Below are 24,023 nucleotides of genomic sequence, written 5' to 3'. Positions count from 1 at the left end.
TTTTTCTGACATCGGTCTGGGGTACTTAGCTTTAATGAAGACTTCGGATCTGAAATTTGGATTTGAAAATCTCAGGAGTCGGCCGACCGGCACTTGCGAACTACTTTTGCTTCGGGCAGTGCGCGGCAAGAAAGACTGAAGAAAATGGCGTCGGCTGCATGTTTTATACCCCTGGCGCACTGACTTCAGGGAAGAGGCGACAGCAACTGACGCCGGACGTAGACTTTGGAATTCTGGCCGACTGCGGGTAGCCTGCCAGCAGGATAACCCTAGAGTAATGACTGCAACAGTGAAACACGATGAACATCAAAGTCTTCCAAGACAGAAACTTCAATAGACACGAATGTGCGGGTTCAAAAGGCGGGGAAGTTAGTTTGGACAGAACGAAGTTTAGATCTCAAGAAGATACAGGTTCTTGAAAGGGGGGTCTCAGTAAAATAGCATCTTTAAGGAAGGTTTTATATAATCTGTGGGACATCAGGTTAGATTCATGTTGTCCCAAATGAAAGTCAGACATCGCTGCCAAATGGGCCATAATTGTGGCAGCAGCTGAACCCTGATGGAAAAGTTCAGAGAAAAATTCTAAAACCATAGGGGTGGATGCTGTGTAAGGATCTACATTTCTTTTTTTAGGCCAGACAGAAAACCTTCTCCATTTGCTAGTGTATAACTTCCTAGTGGAAGGTTTATGCGAAGACGTAAGGATGTGGGTCACAGCAGATGAAAAATCATGAAGCCTGATTAGGGATGGAAGTGGAGAAGCCACGCTGTCAAGTTGAGGGTGTGGAGGCAGGGGTGAAGGGAGCCTGACATGTGCCAAGAGGTCTGACACTAGGTCCAGAGTCCATGGATCGTTTAGTAGATGAGGCCCAAGAAAGGGGAACCAAATCTGGCGAGGCCAGTAAGGAGTGATGAGAAACATTTTGCTTCCCAATAACTTTGCTTTCTGTATCACTTTGGATATGAGCGGAAATGGAGGGAATTCATAAAGGAGTCCCAGGGGCCAATCGTGAACATGTGCGTGTCTCGGTGATTCCCCCAGAGGGGAGATGAGGGAGAAGTAGCTGCTGCATTTGGCGTTGATCAGACTGGCAAAGAGATCACAGCAAGGCTGTCCCCATTTGCGTAAGATCTGTTCCGCTATTTCCTGATTCAGAGACCACTCGTGAGGCATCAAGACTGCCCTGCTGAGCTTGTCGGCTATCACAATGGTTGTCCCTGGGATATGTGTTGCTACTATAAAGCGTTGGGAAGATATCGCCTACTTTCAAACACGAAGAGCCTCTCGATAAAGGGGGTAAGATCTGGTTCCTCCTTGCTTTAGATACCATGTTGTTGTTGTGTCTTTCGGCTTTTCCCGGTTAGGAGTCGCCACAGTGGAACTCCGGTCCGCTAATGATTGGCAGTAGATTTTTACATACCGAGTTGCCAGCCCTGACGCACAACCTTCAACGAAGGTACGCCCATTCACGCATGGCTCCACACAGAAGACACTTTAGCTGAGAATCGAACGGGATAACGTCTTACTGTCAGGCGACAGCGCTTCTGCAGCACCACCACCGCAGTATTGCTTTAGATACCATACCACTGACATATTGTCCGAATGGATTGCTATCGTCCCTAGAAGAAGAAAGTCGTGAAATGCTTGCAATGCTAGAAGCACTGCTCTCATCTCTAGGACACTGATATGCAGGTGAGCCTCGTGATCTTGCCATGTGCCTTGGATAGCCCTGCCTAGATAATGCCCCCCCCATCTGTGAGGCATCTGTGGTCACAGTAGCAATGGGTTGGCGAGAAAGAAATGGAGTGCCTGTTGTCAGCTGGACGGGTTGAATCCATCAAAGAAGGTCTTTTTTGCAAGACTCTGTTATGATGATATGGTGAGCTACTGTTGTTTAAAGGACCAGTGGGAAGATAGAAGCCATTGGAGAATTTGCATATGCAATCTGGCTAGAGGGACTAGTGTTATGGTGGAGGCCATGGTCCCCAAGAGTTTCAGCACGGTATTTGCCTTAACTTTTTGTAGAGGAAGTAGACTGACAATTTGTTGCCTGAGGTTTTGAATTTTGTCTGCAGATACACAAGCTAGCATGGCGACTGTGTCTATTTCTGCGCCTATAAAAGTCACAAATTGAGAGGGCGATAAGGCAGACTTTTCCCAATTTATTGTAATCCCCAGCTGGGAACAGAGCTGGATGGTCAAATCTCTGGTTTGTAGGAGTATGTGCCTGGTGCTGGAGGTCAGGAGCCAGTCGTCCAGGTAAGGAAACACTTGGAAGCCACGACATCAGAGGTGAGATGTCACTACTGCCATACAGTTGGTGAACATCCTGGGGGCTGTGGTGAGACCAAAGGGCAGAGCACAAAATTGGTAATGAATGGCTCCCAGCCGGAAGCGTAAATGACTCCTTGATGCTCTGTCCAGTTTTATATGGTAGTACGCATCTTGGAGTTCTATGGAGCACATCCAATTGTCTTTCCCTCACAGAGGGAGTATAGACTGCAATGTCACCATCCAGAACAACTTGGCCTTCTTTACGGATTTGTTTAGTTTGGTGAGATCCAAGATGGGTCTCCAGTCCCCTGCACGTTTTGGCACTAAAATGAATATGGAATAAGTTCCAAATCCTATTTGGTCTGCGGGGATGGTTTGGATGACTCTCTTTGCAAGCAACTTTTGCACTTCTACAGTTGCTTGATCCCTGTGATTGGGTGGAAATCTGGGATCTTCTTGGGAGTGTGGGGTGGAAGAAAAAGGGTATGGAGTAACCAGTGGTGATTATTCTTTGCACCCATTTGTCTTGGGTTATGTTTAGCCAGACTTCTGGATACAAAGATAAGCGACCCCCCACTGGCTCCAGAGAAGGGCAGCCGGGCCCCACATCAGGAGTGCTGATAGGGACGGCCTCGAAAAGAATCGCGGCCACCCTGGTTTTGCGGACCCCCCCCCACCCCGCCTCTAGGGCGTCTACAATTAGCTCCTCCTCCTCTGCCTCTGACGAAGGAATCACCCTGTGCATATGGGAAAAATCTCTGGGACTTCTTGAACCACATCTTACCACCTCTCTGAACCTTGGGATATGGTCTAGAAGGGACGGTGAAACATACTCCCACGGCAGAGAGTTTTCCTTTCTTGTTCGCACCTGGTGAGTGTATCTTTTACCTTAGGTCCAAACAATGAAGAACCGTCAAAGGGTGCATTGGTAAAGGTAAACTTGAAAGACTCCGCAAAATTACATAAGCGTATCCAGGAGAGTCTCCTAAGGGAAACTCCTGAACCTGCTGCCCTGCTCGCTCTTTCGGCTGCATAGGAGATCAGCCTCGGAGGAGTTCACAATGGAATTTAAGGTGGACAACTGAGCAGTCACCTTCTCAGGGACTCCTTCAGTAGATGCACCTTGAACAGCATCTCCTAACTCCATGAGGAGATCTCTCTGAAGCCTAGTAAAATGTGTGAGACAGTTCAGAGATCTGAGGGTAAAAGCCGCTGAAGAAAAGATACGCTTCCCCTAGCTATCCATCGTTCAAGACTCCTTGTTCGGCGGATGGACAGATGAAGTCTCCACTAGCTCCTTCTTAGTGGCCGCCGCCACCACCATGGCATCTACAGGCATGCCCTTGGACAAAACCTCTTTCTCTTTTTGGGGCAGAGAGAAATTTATTGGGTCTTCCGGGGACTGGCTCCACGGCATCAGGAGTATCCCACACCTTTCGACTAACCAGGTCTAAGAGTACATCAAAAGGTGGAGACATCTAAGAGGCTGAAGGCCGAGACCCAAAAGCCTTCAGGTACACTGACTCCTCATCAGAAAGGGTGACAGTGGGCCAGCCGCCTCTCTGCTTCAGGATCTCTAAGATGTCTACAAAGGAGACATCATCAGAGGACAACTTGGGGGACCCTTCTGACTCCTCGAGGTCAGTGTCTGAAGTGATGGACTCATCCAGGGAGTCTACATGCTTCCTCTTGCATGTTCTCTTCCATGGGGGCTTCTCAGAAGGGTACTCTGGGGAGATCTCGGAAGATTGGGGGCCACCCAAGGGGGGCTCCTCAGGCTGCGGGTCTCTGCTGTCGAGAGAGAGAAAGTGCTGAGACAGAGGTTGGTGCTTGAGGGGGAAGAGTATCGGAGCCCTTGCGCAGAGCTGATGAGCGAGACAACAAGCTCATCATCTCGAAAGCAGATCTCTCCAGCTCTGAAGACAACCCCGGTTCCGAGGAAACTGAGGTAGTCCTCGGCTCCAGAGCGACTGGCTCTGAGATGGATGTAGGGTCCGAGCTCACCCTAGCCGAAGCACCGAGAGGGAGACTCTGCACCAAAGAGGTTCGGGTCCAAGTGTCCCTGTCGGGCCAAATGGTGAGCTTCGGCTCTTAGACACCATGGACAGTGCCGAAGGTGTCGGAGAGGAACTCGGCTTCAAGACAGCTACAAGGGGAGCTGGAACCGAGGGTTCCACAACAAGCGGCACCAAAATCTCCAGCTCCGAAGGCCCGACTCGGCTCGGAAGAACAACAGGGAGAATGGACTCAGGTGGCACTGGAACTGACTGGGTCGGGAGCCAACAACAATTTGGGCAAAGCAGATGACTTCAAGTGTCGAAGCACTACTCTCTCCACATCTTCTTCTGACAGGCTCAAGGTGGATCTGGATGACAGGGTAGGTGATCTGGATCTCTGTAAAATTGGAGATCTTAAGGTTGGGGGGGGCCGGGGAAAGATCTCTGGACTGGGTCCGATGCAATTTTTCAGTAGTCTGCTCCGACAGGCTTGGGGCCGACACTGTAGTGCCAACATTGACTACCTCGACCGACTCAGAGGACAGTGGAGCCGATGAGGTAGAAATTCTATCCATTTTCAATAGTTTCTGAGGAGGTTCCGATACACTAGTTGGCGCCGGAGAATGCCTCTTGGCCGACTTGACCTTCTCTTTTCTGGATGAATGGGATTTTGATAAGGAAGAAGAGCTTGCTAAGTCTTCCTCGAAGGAAGGCTTGAGGAGACCTTTCAGAATTAACTTGTTTTTCCGCACCTGGAGAACTCTGGAGCTAAAGGAATGGCAGAATGAACAAGTTTCTTGCAAGTGAATGGCTCTGCAGCAATAAACACAATTACTGTGGCCATCTGTAATTGACATCTTCTGGGAGCACTTTTTTAAAACCCGAAGGTTTGTGATCTTTGGACTCTAATTTAGACATATTTATTAGAGCTCTATAAACAAGGTACACAACAAACATACGAGGACTAGGTCCTCTAACTTAAACAGGCCTAGCCCTGTGAGAAAAAATTCAAAGATAACAGAGGACTAGGTCCTCTAACTTAAATGGACCTAGATGGAAAGAGGCTAAGCTGGAGAAAACCAGAAAGTTTAAACAGCAGGCAGAGTACGAGATAAACAACATTGCACACAATCCTCAATCTATAAAAACAGAAAACAAGGCCCTAATACGAATGCAGACCTGCAGATATATAAACTGTGTCAAAAGGTAGTACAACAACACTGCACACACAATATAAAGTATGAAAAGTCAAAAAACATGGTCCTAAACAAAAGTGGACCTAAGTAATATTAAATGTATTAGAACTAGCACACAGGACACCACACAGAGAACAACAAAGGCCAAACGGCCAACAAGTTTTCAAAAAACTAAATAGTGAAAACGCTTCTAAACACTATCTATATAACAACTAACACTAATATTAAGTAAAACTAGCTAAAATATCAGTAAAAATAAATAATAATGAAAAAGGTTTTGAACTTGGCCAAGCAAGAAGCACTTCTGAACTCGTAGACGCGGCAAACGAGATCTGGGGATTGTACTAGTGCACTATGGGATTACCTACCTAGCCACGAGCCAACTAAGAGACTTTGAGCTTTGTAATAGGCCGAGTTGGAGGCGAAGATCTGCTTCGAACCCATATGTAAGAATGAAAGTGAGATAGGACTACAGAACATCAGAAGTATTCTACTGTCCCATCCAATACAGTGGACTACTCAAACTAAGATCATTCTTCTGTAACAAATTAAACTACAATATGAAAATTATCAAACTGAATCTAAGAAACCACTTCATCCATGCTTTAATATTTGTGCAGTAATGTCTGCTGTAGGTTATATGACTCTAAACTTTCTATTACTTTTATGTGAAGAAAAAAATGAATATGCAACCCCCTCCCACCAAAGGTTCAGCAAATTGTTGTCCACTTGAAAGATTGTAAAATGCGTTAAAGTAAAGTTTGTTAATACATGTCATACAGCAAGCATACATAGCTGCTGGTCTTCACTTTACAGTATCAGAAAGCTTTGACTAATGTTTTTCAAGGGAGATGTAAACAAAAAGTAATTTTCAAGTATGCATACAATCAGTTAACTAATGCCTTTGTGTAAAATGACAGTGCATTGTGTAACTTATTACCAACTGCAGAATGGTGACGTACTCTACAAAAAACTGCTACATGTATAAAAAAAACTCTAACGCAAAAGGCATTTACAAGCAACAGTATGAACCAAAAGCTACTGCAGTGCTCCAGAACCGTTCCCTTAAACCTCAAACTTGTTACAAAGGCCATTATTATTACTTCAATTTTAATAACAGTGTTCTGTCCTTACCGTTCACTGCCCCAGTCCAACACCACCTGGATGCAATATGTATTACATGTGGTCGTTTCCACCCACATTTACTGTCAGGAAAGACAAAACGACTGAGATTATGTGACTTGCTGTGGGTCACACAAAAAGAATGGCTGTGGGTAAGACATCAATCTGGTTCAGTTATATGCTGTAGCTACTAATAAATACAGTACTTTAACAAAACCGTAAATTAAAATATGAAGCCAATAAAAAAAATCAAGAAAAGCCCCTCTCCCCAAGGTCACAAATGACTAAGCAAAGCAGTAAAGGCCTCCTAAAGAAAAATATCCAAGTCGAACATATATGAAAGGATGGAATTCCAAAAGCCAGTTGCCCCTTTGCACATTTTATGGAGGGGGTATCCATAACAATATATAAAAAATAAATTAAAACTGATACTTACAAGCAATCCACGTTACATCCCCAACAGCAGTGTGTGTCATCTTGCTTTAGTCACCATATGATCTCTATCATAATGGTGTGGGGGAGGGTCAATGAATAGATTAGCTTTGAAGGAGTGTACATTTTTTCTTCTAAGCATCTAAATTTGATTAACTATTGTTACCACTGCCCTGACCTCTCAAATGCATACAAATGTGAAAAAATAAAAATGCAAGGCTAACTACTTAACTATTTTTTTTAATGATAATCACAGTGGCTGTGTATGGTAATTAATCTATTCCAAGTTCTTGGATGGGGGACAAAGAACAGAACTGCAAAAGCACATGGCACAAAGAAGCAGAACTGCAAACTAATCACTGAAGAACATATAATTGGCAGTGCCATGAAAATAAGTTTTAAAGATAAAACTAACAGCCATCTTAAATAAACCTGACAATCTCAGTCTTCATGCAAAGGACAAACTTCTTGCTAGTGAACAACTAAGAGGTAGAAAAAACTACTAATAAAATGCATGCCTTGTATAAGTATAACTAATTGCAACTGATTCAATTAAAACCTAATTTGTGTGATACCAAACACTGTTTTTGTAAAGGCTATACAACGTATCAACAAAAAACAGAATACTACCTTGTGCGTGTCTCGGAATTTACTGATCTCACGTGATATAAGGTCCCGTTTATCATCTTCCATATCAATGGCATTTATATCCTCCTACAAAAGAATAAGCAGAGGTTGAAATCACACCATCAAACATAACTGCTTAAGAACAAGACTAATGAGGCGTGACAAGGAAAATACATGTTAACACCTGCCTTCCTTTCCCAACAAATTCAAGCGCCACGGCTTAATTATAAATCAACAATATTACTGTCAAATTAACTAAAGTAAGAAGCAAGACAGAATGTAAACAACTGTTAACAATAATAATAAGCATCTTGCTACAGCTGCTAAAGTACAGTAATAGTTGCTTGTCCACCACACAGCAAAGGACAAGGATTCATTGGTATAGAAAGTACCTGGGTATAATACAGCAGTCTTGCCTGAAGTTCTTTACCAACAAAGGAAAAAAAGATCAGGCAGCAACACTGCAGTCCTTTCTGAAGTACTTTACCACCAAAGGAAAATACAGCTATGTGAGGCTACTTACCATAATTTTAAGTTATGTACTCACCATAACTTGGCATCTGTGTTGTCCATCTTCACTTTTCCTCACTAATGGGTTCAGATCCAATACTGTGATCCAACTTGGCCGCATACACTAGACTTCGGATGCAGATCTCAAGCCCCTCCCCTCTACCCATACTGCTCTACTCCATCCCCACTGCCTCAGGTCGAGTTTACTGCCTAATCTTCAACTTGTCCAAGAGAAATAGGATAGACAGAAATAAAGACAGGGCTCAAACCTGGCAAGAACAGTTGTGTACACTTACCACAAATGTAGATGTTCGAGTGTATTCACTGTTGCAGTCATCACACTTGGGGTTATCTGCCTGCAGGTAGACCTCAGTCGGCCGAAATACCAGAGTCTTGGGATTTCTGCGTCGGATGCTGTCACCTCTTCCATGACGTCAGGTCATCAGGGGAATAAAACATGCAGCAGATGCCATTACATCACTTTTGCTTGCCCCAGATGTCAGAAGCCCCCAAAAAAGGAAGCAATTACAATGTGTGGAACACCTCCAGTAAAAAGTAAATACCATAGCCATAAGACATGGCCAAAAAGAGTAAAGGTAGAAGGCATAGAGAAGTCAGGGGGCTGGAGGAAAGGTGACCAGGACTGCAACAGTGAATACACTCGAACATCTACATTTATGGTAAGTACACAACTGTATGTTCGTGTTTCACTGTTGCAGTCATCACACTTGGGTTGATTCCCAAAGCTGAGAAAGGGTGGAGGCAGTCAAGAAGTATTAGGGCTGGCTAGCAGGCCTTGTAAGACTGCTGTGGCAAATCCAGCTCTGGATTTAGAAAAGACAGGTAAGTGTTAATGCTTGGTGAAGGTGTGTACAGAACTCCAGGTGGCAGAGAAATGCTGTAGAAGTTGAGGTAGCCCTAGTGGAATGAGTTTTGATCCTCTGTGAGATAGGTTTTCCATGGTGTTGTAGAAGAAATGGATGCAGTGTGCTATCCATTTGGAAATAGTTTGTTTTGAAATGGCCTTGCCCTCTGCCCCTGTAGCAAAGCTGACTAGCAGCTGGTCAGTTTTTCTGAAAGGCTTAGTCCTGTCAAGGTAGAACCTGAGCAGTCTGTGCACGTCCAAGGAATGCAGGATCCTTTCCCTTTATTCTGAGGATTAGGGAAAAAGGTTGGTAAATGGATAGATGGGTTTAAAGCCACACTGGATACCACCTTGGGCATAAATGTTGGGTTAGTCCTGTGGGAAACCCTGTCCGCATGGAAGATAATGAAGGGTTCCACAACCATAAGAGCCTGTAACTAAGACACTCTTCTTGCTGAAGTGATGGCTAGAAGTAATGCTGTTTTCCAAGAGAGGAATTTTAACTGCTGTAGCAGCAGGCTCAAAAGGGGGAAGCGTGAGCTTCTCTAGTACAAAGTTAAGGTCCCAGGCAGGAGTGGGAGCTCTCCTTGGGAGGTCTTAAATTGTTAGCTCCTCTCAGGAACTGTATGATCAGAGGGTGAGAGAAGAGGGGTGGCTCAGTATTGTAATGAGCTGAGATGGCAGAGGCATGAATCTTAACTGATGAGAAGGACAGGCCTTTGTGGAGCAGCTGTGCTAGATAATCTAGGATTTGAGGTAAGGTGGGCACGGCTGTGTTCTTTCCTTGAGACTGGCTCCAAGAACAGCATCTTTTCCATTTTTCTGAATAGGATTTCCTAGTCCTAGGCCTCCTGGCCTCAAGGATGACATCTAGCACCTGTTTGCTGAGGGTTCTTGGTGATGTATTCAGGGAATGAGCCAGGCTGCTAGGTTCAGGGTTTGCAGTTGAGGATGCAAAATCTGTCCCTCCTGCTGGGACAGCAAGGAGGGGTCTGATGCAGGTGCCGGGGTGGCATTACTGTCAGATTGCATAAAACTGGGTACTAGTGCTGGCGTGGCCAGTCTGGTGCAATCAGGATTGTCCTTGGCCTGTCCTGTTTGATCTTTAGTAGAAGCTTCAAGAGGCGGGACCAGAGGGGGGAAGGCAAAGATTGAGAGGTTTTCCCATGTACAGGATAGGGCATCCACTTTCCATGCTTGGCTGTGGGTAATTCTGGTACAATATTTGCTCAACTGACTTTGCTTCCCCTCAGAACTGAGGTCCACCTCTGGTGCCCCCCACCTGTGGATCAGAAGCTTGAATATCTGGGGTTCCAGTTTCCACTCGTGTGGGTCCATCAGATTTCTGCTAGTCATCTGCCAATGAATTTAGTGTGCCTGGCAGGAACTAAGCTTGCAGGTGCACTTGATTGCTCAAGGCTGTGTTCCACAGAGCCATGGCTAATCTGAAGAGTGGGTAGGAATGGGTTCCCCCCCTGCTAATTTACGTACCACATAACTGTGGTGTTGTCTGTCTGCATACCGGATTCCGAACGGGTCTCAGCAGAGGCCTGCGAATATGTAGAAGTGGGCATCAGGGGCTACAAAGGCACCTCACTGAGTACCGGCGGACTGGCGACTAGCTTAACGGAAGCATCAGCAATTTTTGACCTATGCGGTCTGTCTCTGTCTTTGTATTTGCGCTTTTTTGGAAGATCGGTAGTCGGATGGCTTACTGAAGCCATTTAGGAATACGGAGAATGAGAGCAAAAGAATTTAGCTACAAAAATAGCCCAATGACGAATGGTTCGGGCATTAAAATAGGCACAAAACCGGCAGCGAGGGACTTCGTGATATGGGCCTAAACAGGTGACGCAGTAAGAAGGAAAATCTCTCTGAGGTACTTGCTTTCCACAGGCAAGACAATTGTTAATTTTTTCTGACATCGGTTAGAGCAAGAAAAAAGAATCTCCAAAGGGGTACTTAGCTTTAGAAGACATCAGGTCTGAAACTCGGAAAAATTAAAATTTCAGGTAGTAGCCAACAGGCACTTGTGAACTGCCTCGGGCTCCTTCTCAGCAAGAAAGACTGATGTAATAGCGTCTGCTGCATGTTTTATAACCCCTGATGTCATTGAAGGGGCGACGGCATCAGACGCAGAAATCCCAAGACTCTGGTATTCAGGATGACTGAGGGCTACCTGCAGGCAGATAACCTAAGTGTGATGACTGCAACAGTGAAACACAAAGAACATCTGGCCCTTTCTTTACAAAGGATTAGAATAGCAGAAGTTGGAACTAAAAAAGGGTTGTTGTTCTGGTCAGAAGCCCAAAAAGAAAACCTTTTCCATTTGCTTCTATAGACTTTCTTGGTAGAAACTTTATGGGAAGTCAAAATAATATCGTGAACTGGGGAGGACAGCCTGGACTGCCTAAATATTACTGTAAGTGGAGAAACCATGCGGTTAACTTGAGGACATGAAGGTTGGGATGCTGAATCCCTGATGGGTGAGACAGGAGATCTTGAACAGGTTACAGTATCCTTGGAGAATAACAAATATGTGACCGTAAAAAATGAAGCCATACTTGTAGAGGTCAGTAAGGGGCAATTTGGATTACTGAGATCTCCAACCTGCTTGCTTTTTGTAAGAATTTTGGAATCAGTGGAAGAGGAAGGTAAGCATAAAGGAGACCCGAGGGCCAGGCATGAAGCAGACAGTCTCTCAGTGACTCCCCCTGATGGGGGAGCAGAGCGAAGTACTTGCTGCACTTGTTGAGAGGGATGGCAAACAGGTTGCAGCAAGGTTGGCCTCAATGTCTGATGATGATATTCACTACCAACTGACTGCGAGACCACTCATAAGGCATCAGAATAGATCTGCTTAATTTGTCTGCCAGCACTATGGTTTTCCCCATAGTCGCAATTAGAAAATGGTCTGAAGAGATCTCCCATTCCCAAACTCTCAAGGGCTTTCTGCACAGGGGGTAAGATCTGGTTTGTGACAACGTGAGGTATTGCCAGCTATGCCAGGAGAAGTAGGGTAGTGGATGTATAACATATGCCAGCACAGCTAGCTGGAATTTTGTAAAGAATTAGAAGTCACTTGTATAACAAACTGATTTGTACAGATGTTTGTGTTGAAAATATATTTGTAAAACTGCTTGTGTTAAAAATGTACCAAAAGTGTGCCCTGCTGGACAGAAAAAAGAATATGCATGTATTACTTCAACTGTTTATATGCATATGTTTTAACAGAGAATACTGAAGAGAAAAGGTTCATCTCAATCCACTTAACTTTGAAAATAGTTTGAAAATAAATTATCTAGCTTAGGTCAAAAAGATTGTATCGCACAATTCTCAATGCAGCCAGAGACAAAAAGTCTGTACAAGGAAGCTTTCTACATTGTCTTTAGGGTGAACTAATTACTACTCTGGAAGGGTAGAGGTTTAAAATTGTTTTATAACTTTCAGGAGCTGCAGCAGATCTTAGCAAGGCTTTGTGTGTATGGGTGTGTATTACTGACACAAAGATGCTAAATCCAGACAGCTTCTAGCCAAGGGGGTAGCATGGGGAGCAGAAGACAGATGTATGTGATGTCATTCTGTAATCCATCACTAAAAATGACATTTTAAAACTAGGTGAGACTGAAGTCTCATTCAAGTCTGTTTTTGGAACCTGACAGAATGACCCTTTCACCTATGTCATCTTGCCTTGCTCTAGTATATAGTAATTCCTCAGATCAGTTAGGAAAATATAGTGAGATTAATTAAGTAATGTTTTTTCTTTATCTGTGTGAATCTATTTATTTATTTTAATATTTCCTGTGATTGAACTCTGTTTACTGTAAATAGATATTCAGAATCTTAATGTTCTTTTCTTATTTATTACTAAATATAAATAAACTTTTCATTGTGGCTGGTGTTTTACGGAATATTTTAATTTCTGTAAGTACTTGTGTTGTTTGCAGCAGGGATATGAAGCATTGGTTTCGCAGAGAGGAAGATGGAAAACTTGGTTTGGTCACTCGGCTGAGGTCTCAACTCTACAGCTGTGTCAATGGGGAATCTTACAGTGGACCTGGACAGAGAGAGAAAGAGAGAGAGAAAGCCAGACCCCGGACCGAGTGTGTTCTCCGTGTTCTCTTAAGGGAAAATGTACTTGATGCAGACAGCTGGAAATACTGGGTGTTATCCATTTCTGTTCTAAGTGAACGTCCCTCTCCAGTGCCAGTGGTGAGGATTCAAAGCTCCCTGACTAATGGGCCCAGAGTGGAGAAGTCACAGAGTACCTCCTTGCTTCTTGATGTACCAGACTACCGACATGTTGTCTGTCTGAATTCCAACAGTCCCCAGGGGAGAGCATCTTGAAATGCCTGCAATGCCAAAAAGACTGCTCTCATCTCTAAGACACTGATGTGCAATTTGGTCTCTTGGGGAGACCAAATGCCTTGGAACGTCCTTCCCAAGAAATACCCCACCCCACCCCAGTTGAGAAGTATCCAAGGTAACTTTGGCAATTGGATTCAGAAGAACAAAGGGTCTGCTGCCCAGAAAAAGATTGTTGTACAGAATCCAACAACAAATGTGACACCTGCAAACTAGGATGAGTTTTATTTGAAAAGACAGCAGCTGATGTAGAATGGACCACTGTACAGCTAAGGTCCACAGGAGAATGCACACAAAAAGCATGCTAAGGGAAGCAATATTACGGCAGCTGACACAGACCCCAGTGCTCAAACACTATTCTTGCTGGAGGAGAAGGATGAGAAAGGATATCCTTGACCTGATGTTTTACAGAAGTAATACAGAACAGAGGTAAAGAAGTCATCTGAGTCATAGTGTTTATAAGCAATCCAATGAATTCCAGGCTGTGAACTGGCACAAGCTTTGATTTGGCAAGATTGACTGAGATGTCCAAGGTGTTGCAAATCTGGAGCAAATAGTCCCTGGCTTGTTGGAGTTGATGCCTAGAGGGGTTAGCGAGGAGACAATCATCTAGATATAGAAACACTTGGAATCCTCTGAGCCTCAAGTGAGTTGCCACTACTGCCATGCATTTGTTAAACACTCTGGTGGCTTTGGCAAGACCAAAGGGCAGAGTTCTCAATTGGTAATGACTGGCACCCAGCTGAAAGCGAAGATGTCTTCTGGATTACCTGTCTATTTTTAAATGATAGTAAGTGTCCTGAAGGTGTATAAAGCACATCTAGTTGTACTTGTGCAAAAAGGGCAGGATGGACTGAATACTGACCATTTGGAACTTTGCCTTCTTTGCATACTGGTTCAAACTACTTAGATCCAAAATGGGTCTGTGGTCCCCTGTTTTCTTTGCCACTAAAAAGAAGCGTGAGTAAGTTCCGAATCAAATCTAGTCAGGTGGGAATTTCTGGATGACTCTTTCGAGGAGCTTTTGTAATTCGTGTGCGGTTTCCTTCCTCTGACCGTGTGAAACATTGGAAATGTCTTCATTAGACAAGGAGGAGGAAGGGAAAAGGGTATATAGTAGCCTCTAGAAATCATTTTAAGCACCTGCAAATCTGTTATGATATCTCTCCAGGTGTCTAGGTGCACATATAATTGACCCCCAACTGCCTCAATAGTTGGACAGTCGGGCAGAGCTTCAAGGAGGGCTGATGGGGTCTATCTGAAAAGGAATCCTAAAGTCCTGGTGCTGTGGGCCTCCTGTGCCTCTAGGGCGATGTCTACCACTAAAAAGTCCTTCTCTGTCTCTTGAGGAATTATCCCCACTCGAATCCTGAAAAGTTCCCCAAGACTTACAGGACCACATCATCTTACCACCTTTCTGGCTTGTTGAAAAGGTCTGTTGAGGGGCAGAAAACTTGATTCCCACAGCAGTGTGTGTGTATCCTTCTTGTTCGCTGTTTGTAAGAGAGGGGGGGCATTAACAAAAGACATCATGAAGGGCTCGGCAAAGTCACACTAGCCACATTCAGGCATGTCTCCTTATGGCTATCCATGAACCAGCTGCTCGTGAAGTACCTTCAGCTGTTTGACAGACCAAACTAATCTAAGCATTCAAAATAGACAAGAGAATGGTCAGATGAGAGGAAGTATTTTTAAAATCATCAGCAGACATGGACTCGAGTACTTGGTAGTTCTTTAGTCAAATCCCTCTGCAGCCTAGTGAAATGTGCCAGATAGTTAAGCGACCTTAGAGCAAAGGTAGCTGAGGCAAACACTCACTTTCTAAATATGTCCAATGCTCTAAACTCCCTGTTCAGTGGATGGAGAGAAGAGCTCTGCTCTGCTAGTTCTTTCTTAGGGGCTGCTGCCACCACCACAGCATCAACAGGAACTCCTTTGATCCAGTGTGGTCTGTCCGAAAGAGGGGCCAAAAACTTAGCTGGGCACTTGGGAACGGGCTCGACAGTATACAGTTCCCTCCATGCCCAGCGGGAAATGAGTTCAATTAAGTCTGATCAACATGGATGGTCCAGAACCAAAAACCTCCAGCAACACCAATTCTTCAGGAGAAGGAGTTTGGGACGACCATCCACTTTTCTGCTTAACGATTTCTAGAGCATCTCCAAAGGAGAATTCATCAGGTGGCAATCTGGGGATCCTTCTCCTTCATCAAAATCAATGTCTTCTGTGAGATACTCCACTTGGGGGAGCTTATGTGTCTTCTCTTACACATCCTCTTCTGAGGGACCTTCTCTGTCGGATATTTGGGGGTGGGTGTTAGAACACAGAGGAAGTTACTCTTGTGGAACTGTCTGGAGTCTAATTAGAAAGTACAACTGTGTACACTTACCATAAATGTAGACGTTTTGAGTGTATTCCCCGTTGCAGTAATCACACACGGGACATCTGCCTGCAGGTAGCCCTCAGTCGGCTCGAATACCAGAGTCTTGGGATTTCTGTGTCGGTTGCTGTCACCTCTTCCATGACGTCAGGTCGTCAGGGGTATAAAACATGCAGCCGATGCCACTACATCGTTTTTTCTTGCCCCAGATGTCAGGGGGCCCCAAAATATGAAGCTAATACTTGGTGTGGAACACCTCCAGTAAAAAGTAAATACCCCTGCCATAAAAGATGGCCATAAAGAGGATAGGTAGAAAGGCTATAAAAAAAGTACAGTTTTGTACCTACCATAAATGTAGATGTTCAAGTGCTAATACAGCTGCAATCATAACATATGAATTATCCTGCCGTCAGGTGGGTCCTCGGTCGGCCAAATTCCAAAGTCTAGGTCCGGCGTAGGATGTCGTCGCTTCTTCCCTGACGTCAGTGCGGCAGGGGTATAAAAGAACCAGCCAACGCAATTTTCTTCAGTTATTCTTGCCCCAGATGTCAGGTGCCCCCAGAAGGAAGGCAAAACATAAATTTATGTAATAAAGCAATGCAATATAATCAAAAAACAGTAGTTGCAAGCAAATACACCATAAAAGAATACCCCAATCAGGTTGTATGAGGAGGTGTTAGCCATTAGGCCTGTCCCAAGAGAGGAAGGAGGGAGGGAAACCTGGACTGCAGCTGTATTAGCACTCTAACATCTACATTTATGGTAGGTACAAAACTGTACTATATTCATCATGCATACAGCTGCAGTCATAACATATGGGTAGAATCCCAAAGCTAAAAAAGGGGTGGTAGGCACTAAGTGGAACTAGGAGGAGCAAGGATGCCCTGCAAGACCTGCAGTGGCAAAGCCCGCTCTAGATTTGGAGTATAATGGTAGGTGATAGTGCTTGGAGAAAGTATGTACAGAGCTCCAAGTGGCTGCTTCCAAAATATCTTTGGTAGGAACCCCCTGAGGAAAGCTGCAGAGGTAGCTGTGGCCCTTGTGGAGTGAGATCTGATGCCTGTAGGTACAGTTTTACCATGAAAATAGTAACAAAAGTGTATGCAGTGGGCTATCCATTTTGAGATTGTCTGTTTGGAAATAGCCTTCCCTTGAGCACCTGTAGCATAGGACACACAGAGTTGCTCTGATTTTCTGAATGGCTTTGTTCTGTCCAAATAATAATGAAGCTGTCTGTGAATGTCCAAGGAATGTAGTAGTCTCTCCTCTTTGTTTTGTGGATTAGGGTAAAAGGTTGGTAAGTGGATAGCCTGATTCAAGGCTACAATGGATACTACCTTTGGCATAAAGGAAGGGTTGGTTTATAAGGAAACTCTGTCCTGATGGAAAATGATGAAAGGCTGCACAGCCATGAGGGCTTGTAGTTCTGAAACCCTGCATGCTGAGGTGATAGCCAGAAGGAAGGCTGTTTTCCATGAAAAATATTGCAGTTCTGTTAAAGCAGCTGGCTCAAATGGAGGCATGGTCAGTTTTTCTAGAATGAAATTGAGGTCCCAAGCAGGTACTGGTTGCTTCCTTGGGGGTTTTATATTCTTAGCCCCTCTGAGGAACTGTCTTAAGAGAGGGTGAGAGAATAAAGGAGGATCAGTGTTGTATTGAGCAGAAATGGCTGAGGCATGGATTTTGATGGAGGAGAATGAAAGTCCACTGCTTAGCATCTCAGCTAGGTACTGTAATATTTGAGGTAAATTCAGTATTCCAGGATTCTGACCCTTTTTCTGATTCCAGGCACAAAACCGTTTCCATTTTGTGGAGTAGGCTTTTCTAGTAGAAGGCCTTCTGGCCTACAAAATGACATCCTGCACCTCCTTGGAGAGTAGGGTCTGTTGTGAATTTAAGGAATCCTCCATGCGGCTAGTTTGAGTGTTTTCAGCTGACTGTGAAGAGTTTTGAAGTTGTGCTGAGTCAGTAGAAGAGGCATTAGAGGCAGGATCCATGGTGGGGAATGTGTCAGGCTCCTCAGGAGTGGGTACCAGTGTTGTCTTGGCCAGTCTGGAGCAATGAGATCATCTTTGGTCTGTCTGCTCTGGCTTTTAATAGAACTTTGGGCAGCAGAGGAAGAGGTGGAAAGGCATAAACTGTCATTGTTGTCCAAATGAAAGAGAGTGCGTCCACTTTCCAGGCCTGTGGATGATAGGTCCTTGAGCAGAATTTTGTCAATTGGTAATTTCTGTGGGTAGCAAAGAGATCTATGTCTGGCCTTCCCCATGCTTGAATTATCTTTGTAAAAACTTGAGGATGCAACTTCCATTCGTGTGGCTCTGTCATATTTCTGCTTAGGTTGTCTGCCAGCGTGTTTTCCTTGCCTGGCAGGAATTGTGCTTGAAGTTGGATTTGTAATTCCAGAGCCATGTTCCAAAGAGACATGGCTAGCCTGCATACTGGATATGAATGGGTTCCTCCCTGTTTGTTTATGTACCACATCACTGTGGTGTTGTCTGTCCTTATCAATAGCTGGCCTGGATGCAGTAGGTCTTTGAAAGCCACAATAGCATTTTTTACTGCTAGCATTTCCTTTTGATTAACGTGTAGGTGCTTTTCTTTTTGGGACCATTTGCCTTGAATGCAATGATCTGTCATGTGCGCCCCCCAGGTGTAGTCCGAGGCATCTGTTGTGATGATTTGATTTGCTTGAAGCAAGCAGAATGGGAGACCTATGTTTCTTTGGCATGCTTGAGCCCACCACAGAAATTCCTTTTGGAGGCATGGAATCAGTGGTATAACTGTTTCCAAACTGTGGCTGTGTTGAGACCATAAGTTTTTTAGGTACCATTGAAGTTTCCTCATATGCAGCTTTGCACATGGGATTAGCAGGATGCAAGATGCCATGAATCCCAGAGCCTGCAGGATTTTCCTTGCAGTCAGCCTGGTGAAGGTTGCCAGTTTTCTGAAGTATTGAGTTAGTTGCCCTTGTTTCTCTGGCATGAGGTAGGCCATCTGGGTGTTTGTATTCAAGCTGGCACCCAGGAACATTATTGTCTGAGAGGGTATTAGTCTTGATTTCTTTTTGTTAACTGTGTATCCCAGAGAGTTCAACAACTTTATTACAAACGCCAGGTGTTTCAGAAGTATGTGTTTGCTGTACGCTTGGATCAGGCAGTCATCCAAATATGGGTATATTTCTATCCCTTGAAGTCTGCAGAAGGCAATTACTGATGCCAGGCATTTCGTGAACACACTGGAGGCAGTAGATAAGCCAAAGGGCAATGTAGAGAATTGATAATGGGTTGAACCTGCAAGAAATCTGAGGTATCTTCCGCAATCTTGTCTAATAGGGACATGCAGGTATGCCTCCTTGAGGTCCAATGTTACCAGCCAAGACTCCTTGCCCAGCATGGGAAGAAGCTGCTGTAATGTGAGCATCTTGAATTTTGGTACGAGTAAATATGTGTTTAGGATGGATAGGTCCAAAATAGGTCTCCAATCTTTGTCCTTCCTTGGTACCAGGAATAGCCTGGAATAAAAACCATGACCCTGTTCTTGTGCAGGTACCTCTTGAATAGCTTTCATGTCCATAAGAGCTGAAATTTGTTTTTGCGCCTCTGCCCTTTGTTTTTGTGGCAGGTTTGGCATGCCTCTCATTTTTGGAAGGGTGTGAAAGTGGAATCTGTAGCCTCTGTCTATAATGTCCAGGTATCCATTTGTCTTTTGTGACACTATGCCAATTTTTCGAAAATAATGCCAGTTTTCCGCCTAAATGTGCTGCCATTAGAGCTTTGCTTGGCATGCAAAGAGGAAAGTCATTGGTTCTGCTTTCTGAATGGCTGTGATCTATCCTCTTCACCTCTTGGTGTAGGAGCTTGCCATTGTCTGCCTCTAAATGATCCTTGAGATTGCCCTCTACCCCTCGGGCGCCTGTATCTACCTCTTTGAGGTCTGTCCGTGGCTAGAAAGGACCAATTTTTTGAAGGCCAATTTCTAATGAAACGTGGAGGTTGTACCTGTAGGAAATCTTTCACTGTTTGCATTGATTTTCCCCTTTTCCTCCATTTTCTTTAATACCTTCTCAGCTTTAACACCAAACAATACATCTTTTTGAAGAGGTGCATCTAGTAATTTAGCTTTGACATGATCTGGTAAGGCTTACTCTTTGAGCCAAGCATGTCTACGTATGACTGATCCTGTAACAGCAGCTCTACATGAGGCCTCTAAAGCATCAAAACCACATTGCAAGGTATGTTTACCCACTTGTTCTGCACTACGCAACAAATCCTGCAACTCCTTCAAGTCTGGTTGTTCAGGTTGTGAGATTTTGCTTTTCAACTGAGATAACAAAAAAGTACAGTTTTGTACCTACCATAAATGTAGATGTTCGAAGATCCCCATTGCTGCAGTCATAACTTATGGGGTAGTCCGCTGTCCTCGGTCGGCCCGAATACCAAAGTATTAGGCTGACGTCGGTCATGGGCGCTCAGATCTGACGTCAGAGCGTCAAGGTAATAAAGCGCATGACCGACGTCATTTCCTCAGTCTTTTCTTGCCCCAGATGTCAGAAGGCCCTAAAAATAAAGGCCACAGCCAAAAATAGAATAACTCCCTAAAACCATGTACAAAAAACAGCTACAACCCAAATCATACCACCACTCCAAACTACAGAGGGAAGGAGGGAGGTAATTGACTGCAGCAATGTGGATCTTGAACATCTACATTTATGGTAGGTACAAAACTGTACTATGTTCTTCATCTCACATTGCTGCAGTCATAACTTATGGGTAGAATCCCAAAGCAGAGGTAAAGGGAGGCTGGCAAAATCATAAAGCATTGGGGCTGCCAAAATGCCCTGCAAGATTGCAGTGGCAAATCCAGCCCTAGATTTGGAATAAAGAGGAAGATGGTAATGTTTAGAAAAAGTGTGCACTGAACTCCAAGTAGCTGCTTCCAAAATATCTTTAGTAGCTACCCCTTAAAAAGCAGTAGAAGTGGCAGTAGCCCTAGTGGAGTGAGGCCTGATTCCAGCTGGAATCTCCTTACCATGGTGAGAATAACAAAAGCAATACAAAAGCCAATCCACTTAGAAATAGTTTGTTTTGAAACAGGTTTCCTGAGAACCCAAAGCAAAAGAAACAAACAACTGCTGAGACTGTCTGAACCCTTTAGTCTTGCTCAAATAATAACGCAACTGCCTGTGAATATCCAAAGTGTGCAAAATTTTCTCCCCTTTATTTTGGGGATCTGCATAAAAGTAGGCAAATGAATAGATTGGTTCAAGGCCACATTTGAAACCACTTTAGGCATGAAAGTAGGGTTAGTACGCAGAGATACCCTGTCCTTATGAAAAATTAGGAATGGTTCAACTGCCATTAGAGCCTGTAATTCAGAAACCCTTCTAGCAGACGTAATGGCCAACAAAAAAGCAGTCTTCCAAGACAAAAACTTTAACTCAGCTGTAGCTGCAGGTTCAAAAGGAGGTAAAGTAAGTCTTTCCAACACAAAATTGAGATCCCAAGCAGGAGTAGGAGCTCTACGCGGGGGTCTTATGTTCTTTGCCCCCCCTAAGGAATTGCTTAAACAAAGGATGAGAGAATAATGGTGGATCACAGTCATAGTGAGCAGAAATGGCTGCAGCATGAACTTTTATAGAGGAGAAAGACAAACCCTTGTCCAATAATTCTGTAAGATATTGAAGAGAAACACTCAAATCAGGCCTGGAAACATCAAAGCTCTTTGCTTTGCTCCAAATAAAAAATCTCCTCCATTTATCAGCATAAACTTTCCTTGTACTAGGCCTCCTGGCCTCCAAAATAACATTCAAAACTTGAGGAAGCTGCGACCCTCCAGGTTCTAGAACAGAATATAGGTTCATAGGTTCATACTAGGCTATCTGCCCGAGGGCATTTACAAGCCTAGCCCATCGTTTTGTGGCTTACGCCACCCCTTTAGTATGGGGAACTATACCCATTATTTTGCTGTGCCTCTGTCGAGCAGTGACACTGAGGTAATCCCTGGGGTATATCTGCGATCTCCCATCCATTGGTCAAGATTTCTCTTGAACAAGGCAAGCGAGGTGCTCTGCCTCACATATACCGGGATTTTGTTCCACAGCATAGGGAGTCTTTGGGTGATGAATCTATCCCTCCAGCACGTCCTATTAATAGCCGTGTCGAGGTTTAAGTCTCCGCCTTGTGGCTCTGATGGATCTAGATGTTTTGAGGTGAAGCATATTCATCAAATCTGGGTTTGACATGGCCTTGTATGTTAGGCAAAGGTCACCTCTGAGCAAGCGGTAAGCGACTGAATAGAGCTGGAGTTCTTTCAGTCGGGCAGCATAGGACAGATTTTTGAGACCCTTTATCCTTTTGGTGAGGAACTTTTGTGGCCTCTCCAGCTGCTGCAAGTGTCGGGTCAGATACATTCCGAATGGGGCATTGTACTCAATCATTGGTCTGATGAGTGATGAGTAGAGGGAGACAATGACCTCCCTTGATCTAGATGAGAATCCCTTCATGATAATGTGGGCAATGTAGAAGGTCTACTTTAGCTACATGGGTGTCGAATGACAGACTACTATCAACCTGGGTCCCCAGGTCCCTGATAACTTCTTCTGTGCTCAGTGGATTGCCACCTATTTGGTAGCTAGGGGTAACCTTGTTTTTCCCGAAGGGTATGACTATGCATTTTTTGGCATTTAACTTTAGGCCATGGCTCTGGCACCAGTTATCCGTTTCTGTGAGACCCTTCTGAAGGATATCTGTGTCAGATGTGTTTTCTACTATGGCCCAGTTTGCAGTCATCTGCAAACTTTGTCAGCCATAATCCTCCTGTGTTTGCTTGTACTTGAGAAGTAGATGCCAAACAAGAGTGGGCCCGGGACTGAGCCCTGTGGGACACCACTTGTGACAGGCTTTGAGTCTGACATGGCGCCAGCAACTCTGACCCTGTGGGTTCTGTCACTCAGCCAGTTTGCAACCCATCTTGTGATGTATGGGTTAATATTTAAGCTGATGAGTTTTTCAATGATACCCGAGTGGGGTATTGTATCAAGGCCTTCGCCAGATCGAGGTAGGCTGTATGGACTGCCTTTCCTCATCAATGGCTTTGGTGACTGTTTCAAAAAGTCAACCAAGTTTAAAAGGCATGATCTGCCTTTGACAAAGCCAAACTGGGTTGGATCCAAAGTCTGCAAATTCCCTATGTCTTTATTTATGAGGTCCATTATGATCCTCTCCAAGGCTTTGCAGATAAGGCTTGTCAAGCTAATGGGCGGTAATTTCCAGGGTCGGTGGAGGCACCGCCTTTGTGAAGTGGGACCACAGTTGCAGTGCGCCACTCCTGGAGTGCGTATCCAGAGGTAAGACTTTGATTAAACAGCTGTCCTAGCTGTGGGTTTAATTCCTCATTGAGTTGTGGAGCACACAGCCGGGGACACCATCAGGTCCCATGGATGCTGTGTTTTTGCTTTGGAGAGAGCAGTTCTCACTTGGGCTTGGAGATGTTTGGGGGCTGCAATCATTTGGTATAGATATCTCTCCTTTGGGGAGGGGAGAAGTTTGCACTGAACCTGTCAGCCAGTATGTTGGCAATGTCCGTAGGATCAGTAATCTTCACATCATTTTGAACTAGTTCTGAGCATATCTGGGAGTTTCCTCCCAGGTTTCTAACATAGCTAAAGAAGGCCTTATGATTGTCTTTTGAGTCTTTAGCTATTTTTCTCTCAAAATTTACTTTGGATGATTTTATGAGAGCTCTTAGTTTTTTACTTATAGTGATCAAGGGTGTCTTACCTTTTAAGGATTTTGCTCTATCTTGTAGTAGCTTCCTCCTTTTGTTGTAGAGTTTGTTTATGGCTGGGGTCTACCAGACTGGACGCTTGCCTTTGGTACAAAGAGTCTTTGTTTTGCTTGGGATTGCCTTATCCATGCAGTCCTGCAGGTGCTGGTAGAAGGCATTTGTAAGTGATTCAGCGGCTTGTGTACTGTTTTCCGCCGGCTCGGGGGCCTTAAAGGAGACCACACTAGTCTTTAGAAGTGGGAAGTCGGCTTTCGAGAAGTTCTTTACTGTGGTCTTTTTTATTTCAGGTGGGGGTGGGATGATGACCTCCAGCGAGATTAGTTTGTGATCTGATCTCACCAGTGAGGGGGGTATACTTCCGGTGTTGAACATTGTGCTCCCATGTTCGTGATGATGAGGTCAAGTATGTTATCTCCTCTTGTGGGGATGGTAACTAGTTGTTCCATGGCATTTGAGTTTATGAATT

General features: G+C 44.5%; 1 protein-coding gene across 4 annotated transcripts in view; it reads right to left on the bottom strand.

The window, feature by feature from the left end:
* RBM25 (RNA binding motif protein 25) overlaps positions 1-24,023 on the bottom strand; it is a 1,759,384-nt gene that overhangs the window by 605,027 nt on the left and 1,130,334 nt on the right. For all 4 annotated transcript variants that reach the window (XM_044074670.1, XM_044074671.1, XM_044074673.1 and 1 more), the window contains exon 8: positions 7,653-7,736. In XM_044074670.1, the coding sequence (XP_043930605.1) occupies positions 7,653-7,736 (84 nt within the window). The remainder of the gene's footprint in view (positions 1-7,652; positions 7,737-24,023) is intronic.

Source organism: Protopterus annectens, chromosome 6.part0 (assembly GCF_019279795.1).
Source record: "Protopterus annectens isolate FY-2018-M chromosome 6.part0, PAN1.0, whole genome shotgun sequence".
Classification (NCBI taxonomy): Eukaryota; Metazoa; Chordata; order Ceratodontiformes; family Protopteridae; genus Protopterus; species Protopterus annectens.
This window is presented reverse-complemented; position numbering and strand designations above follow the sequence as displayed.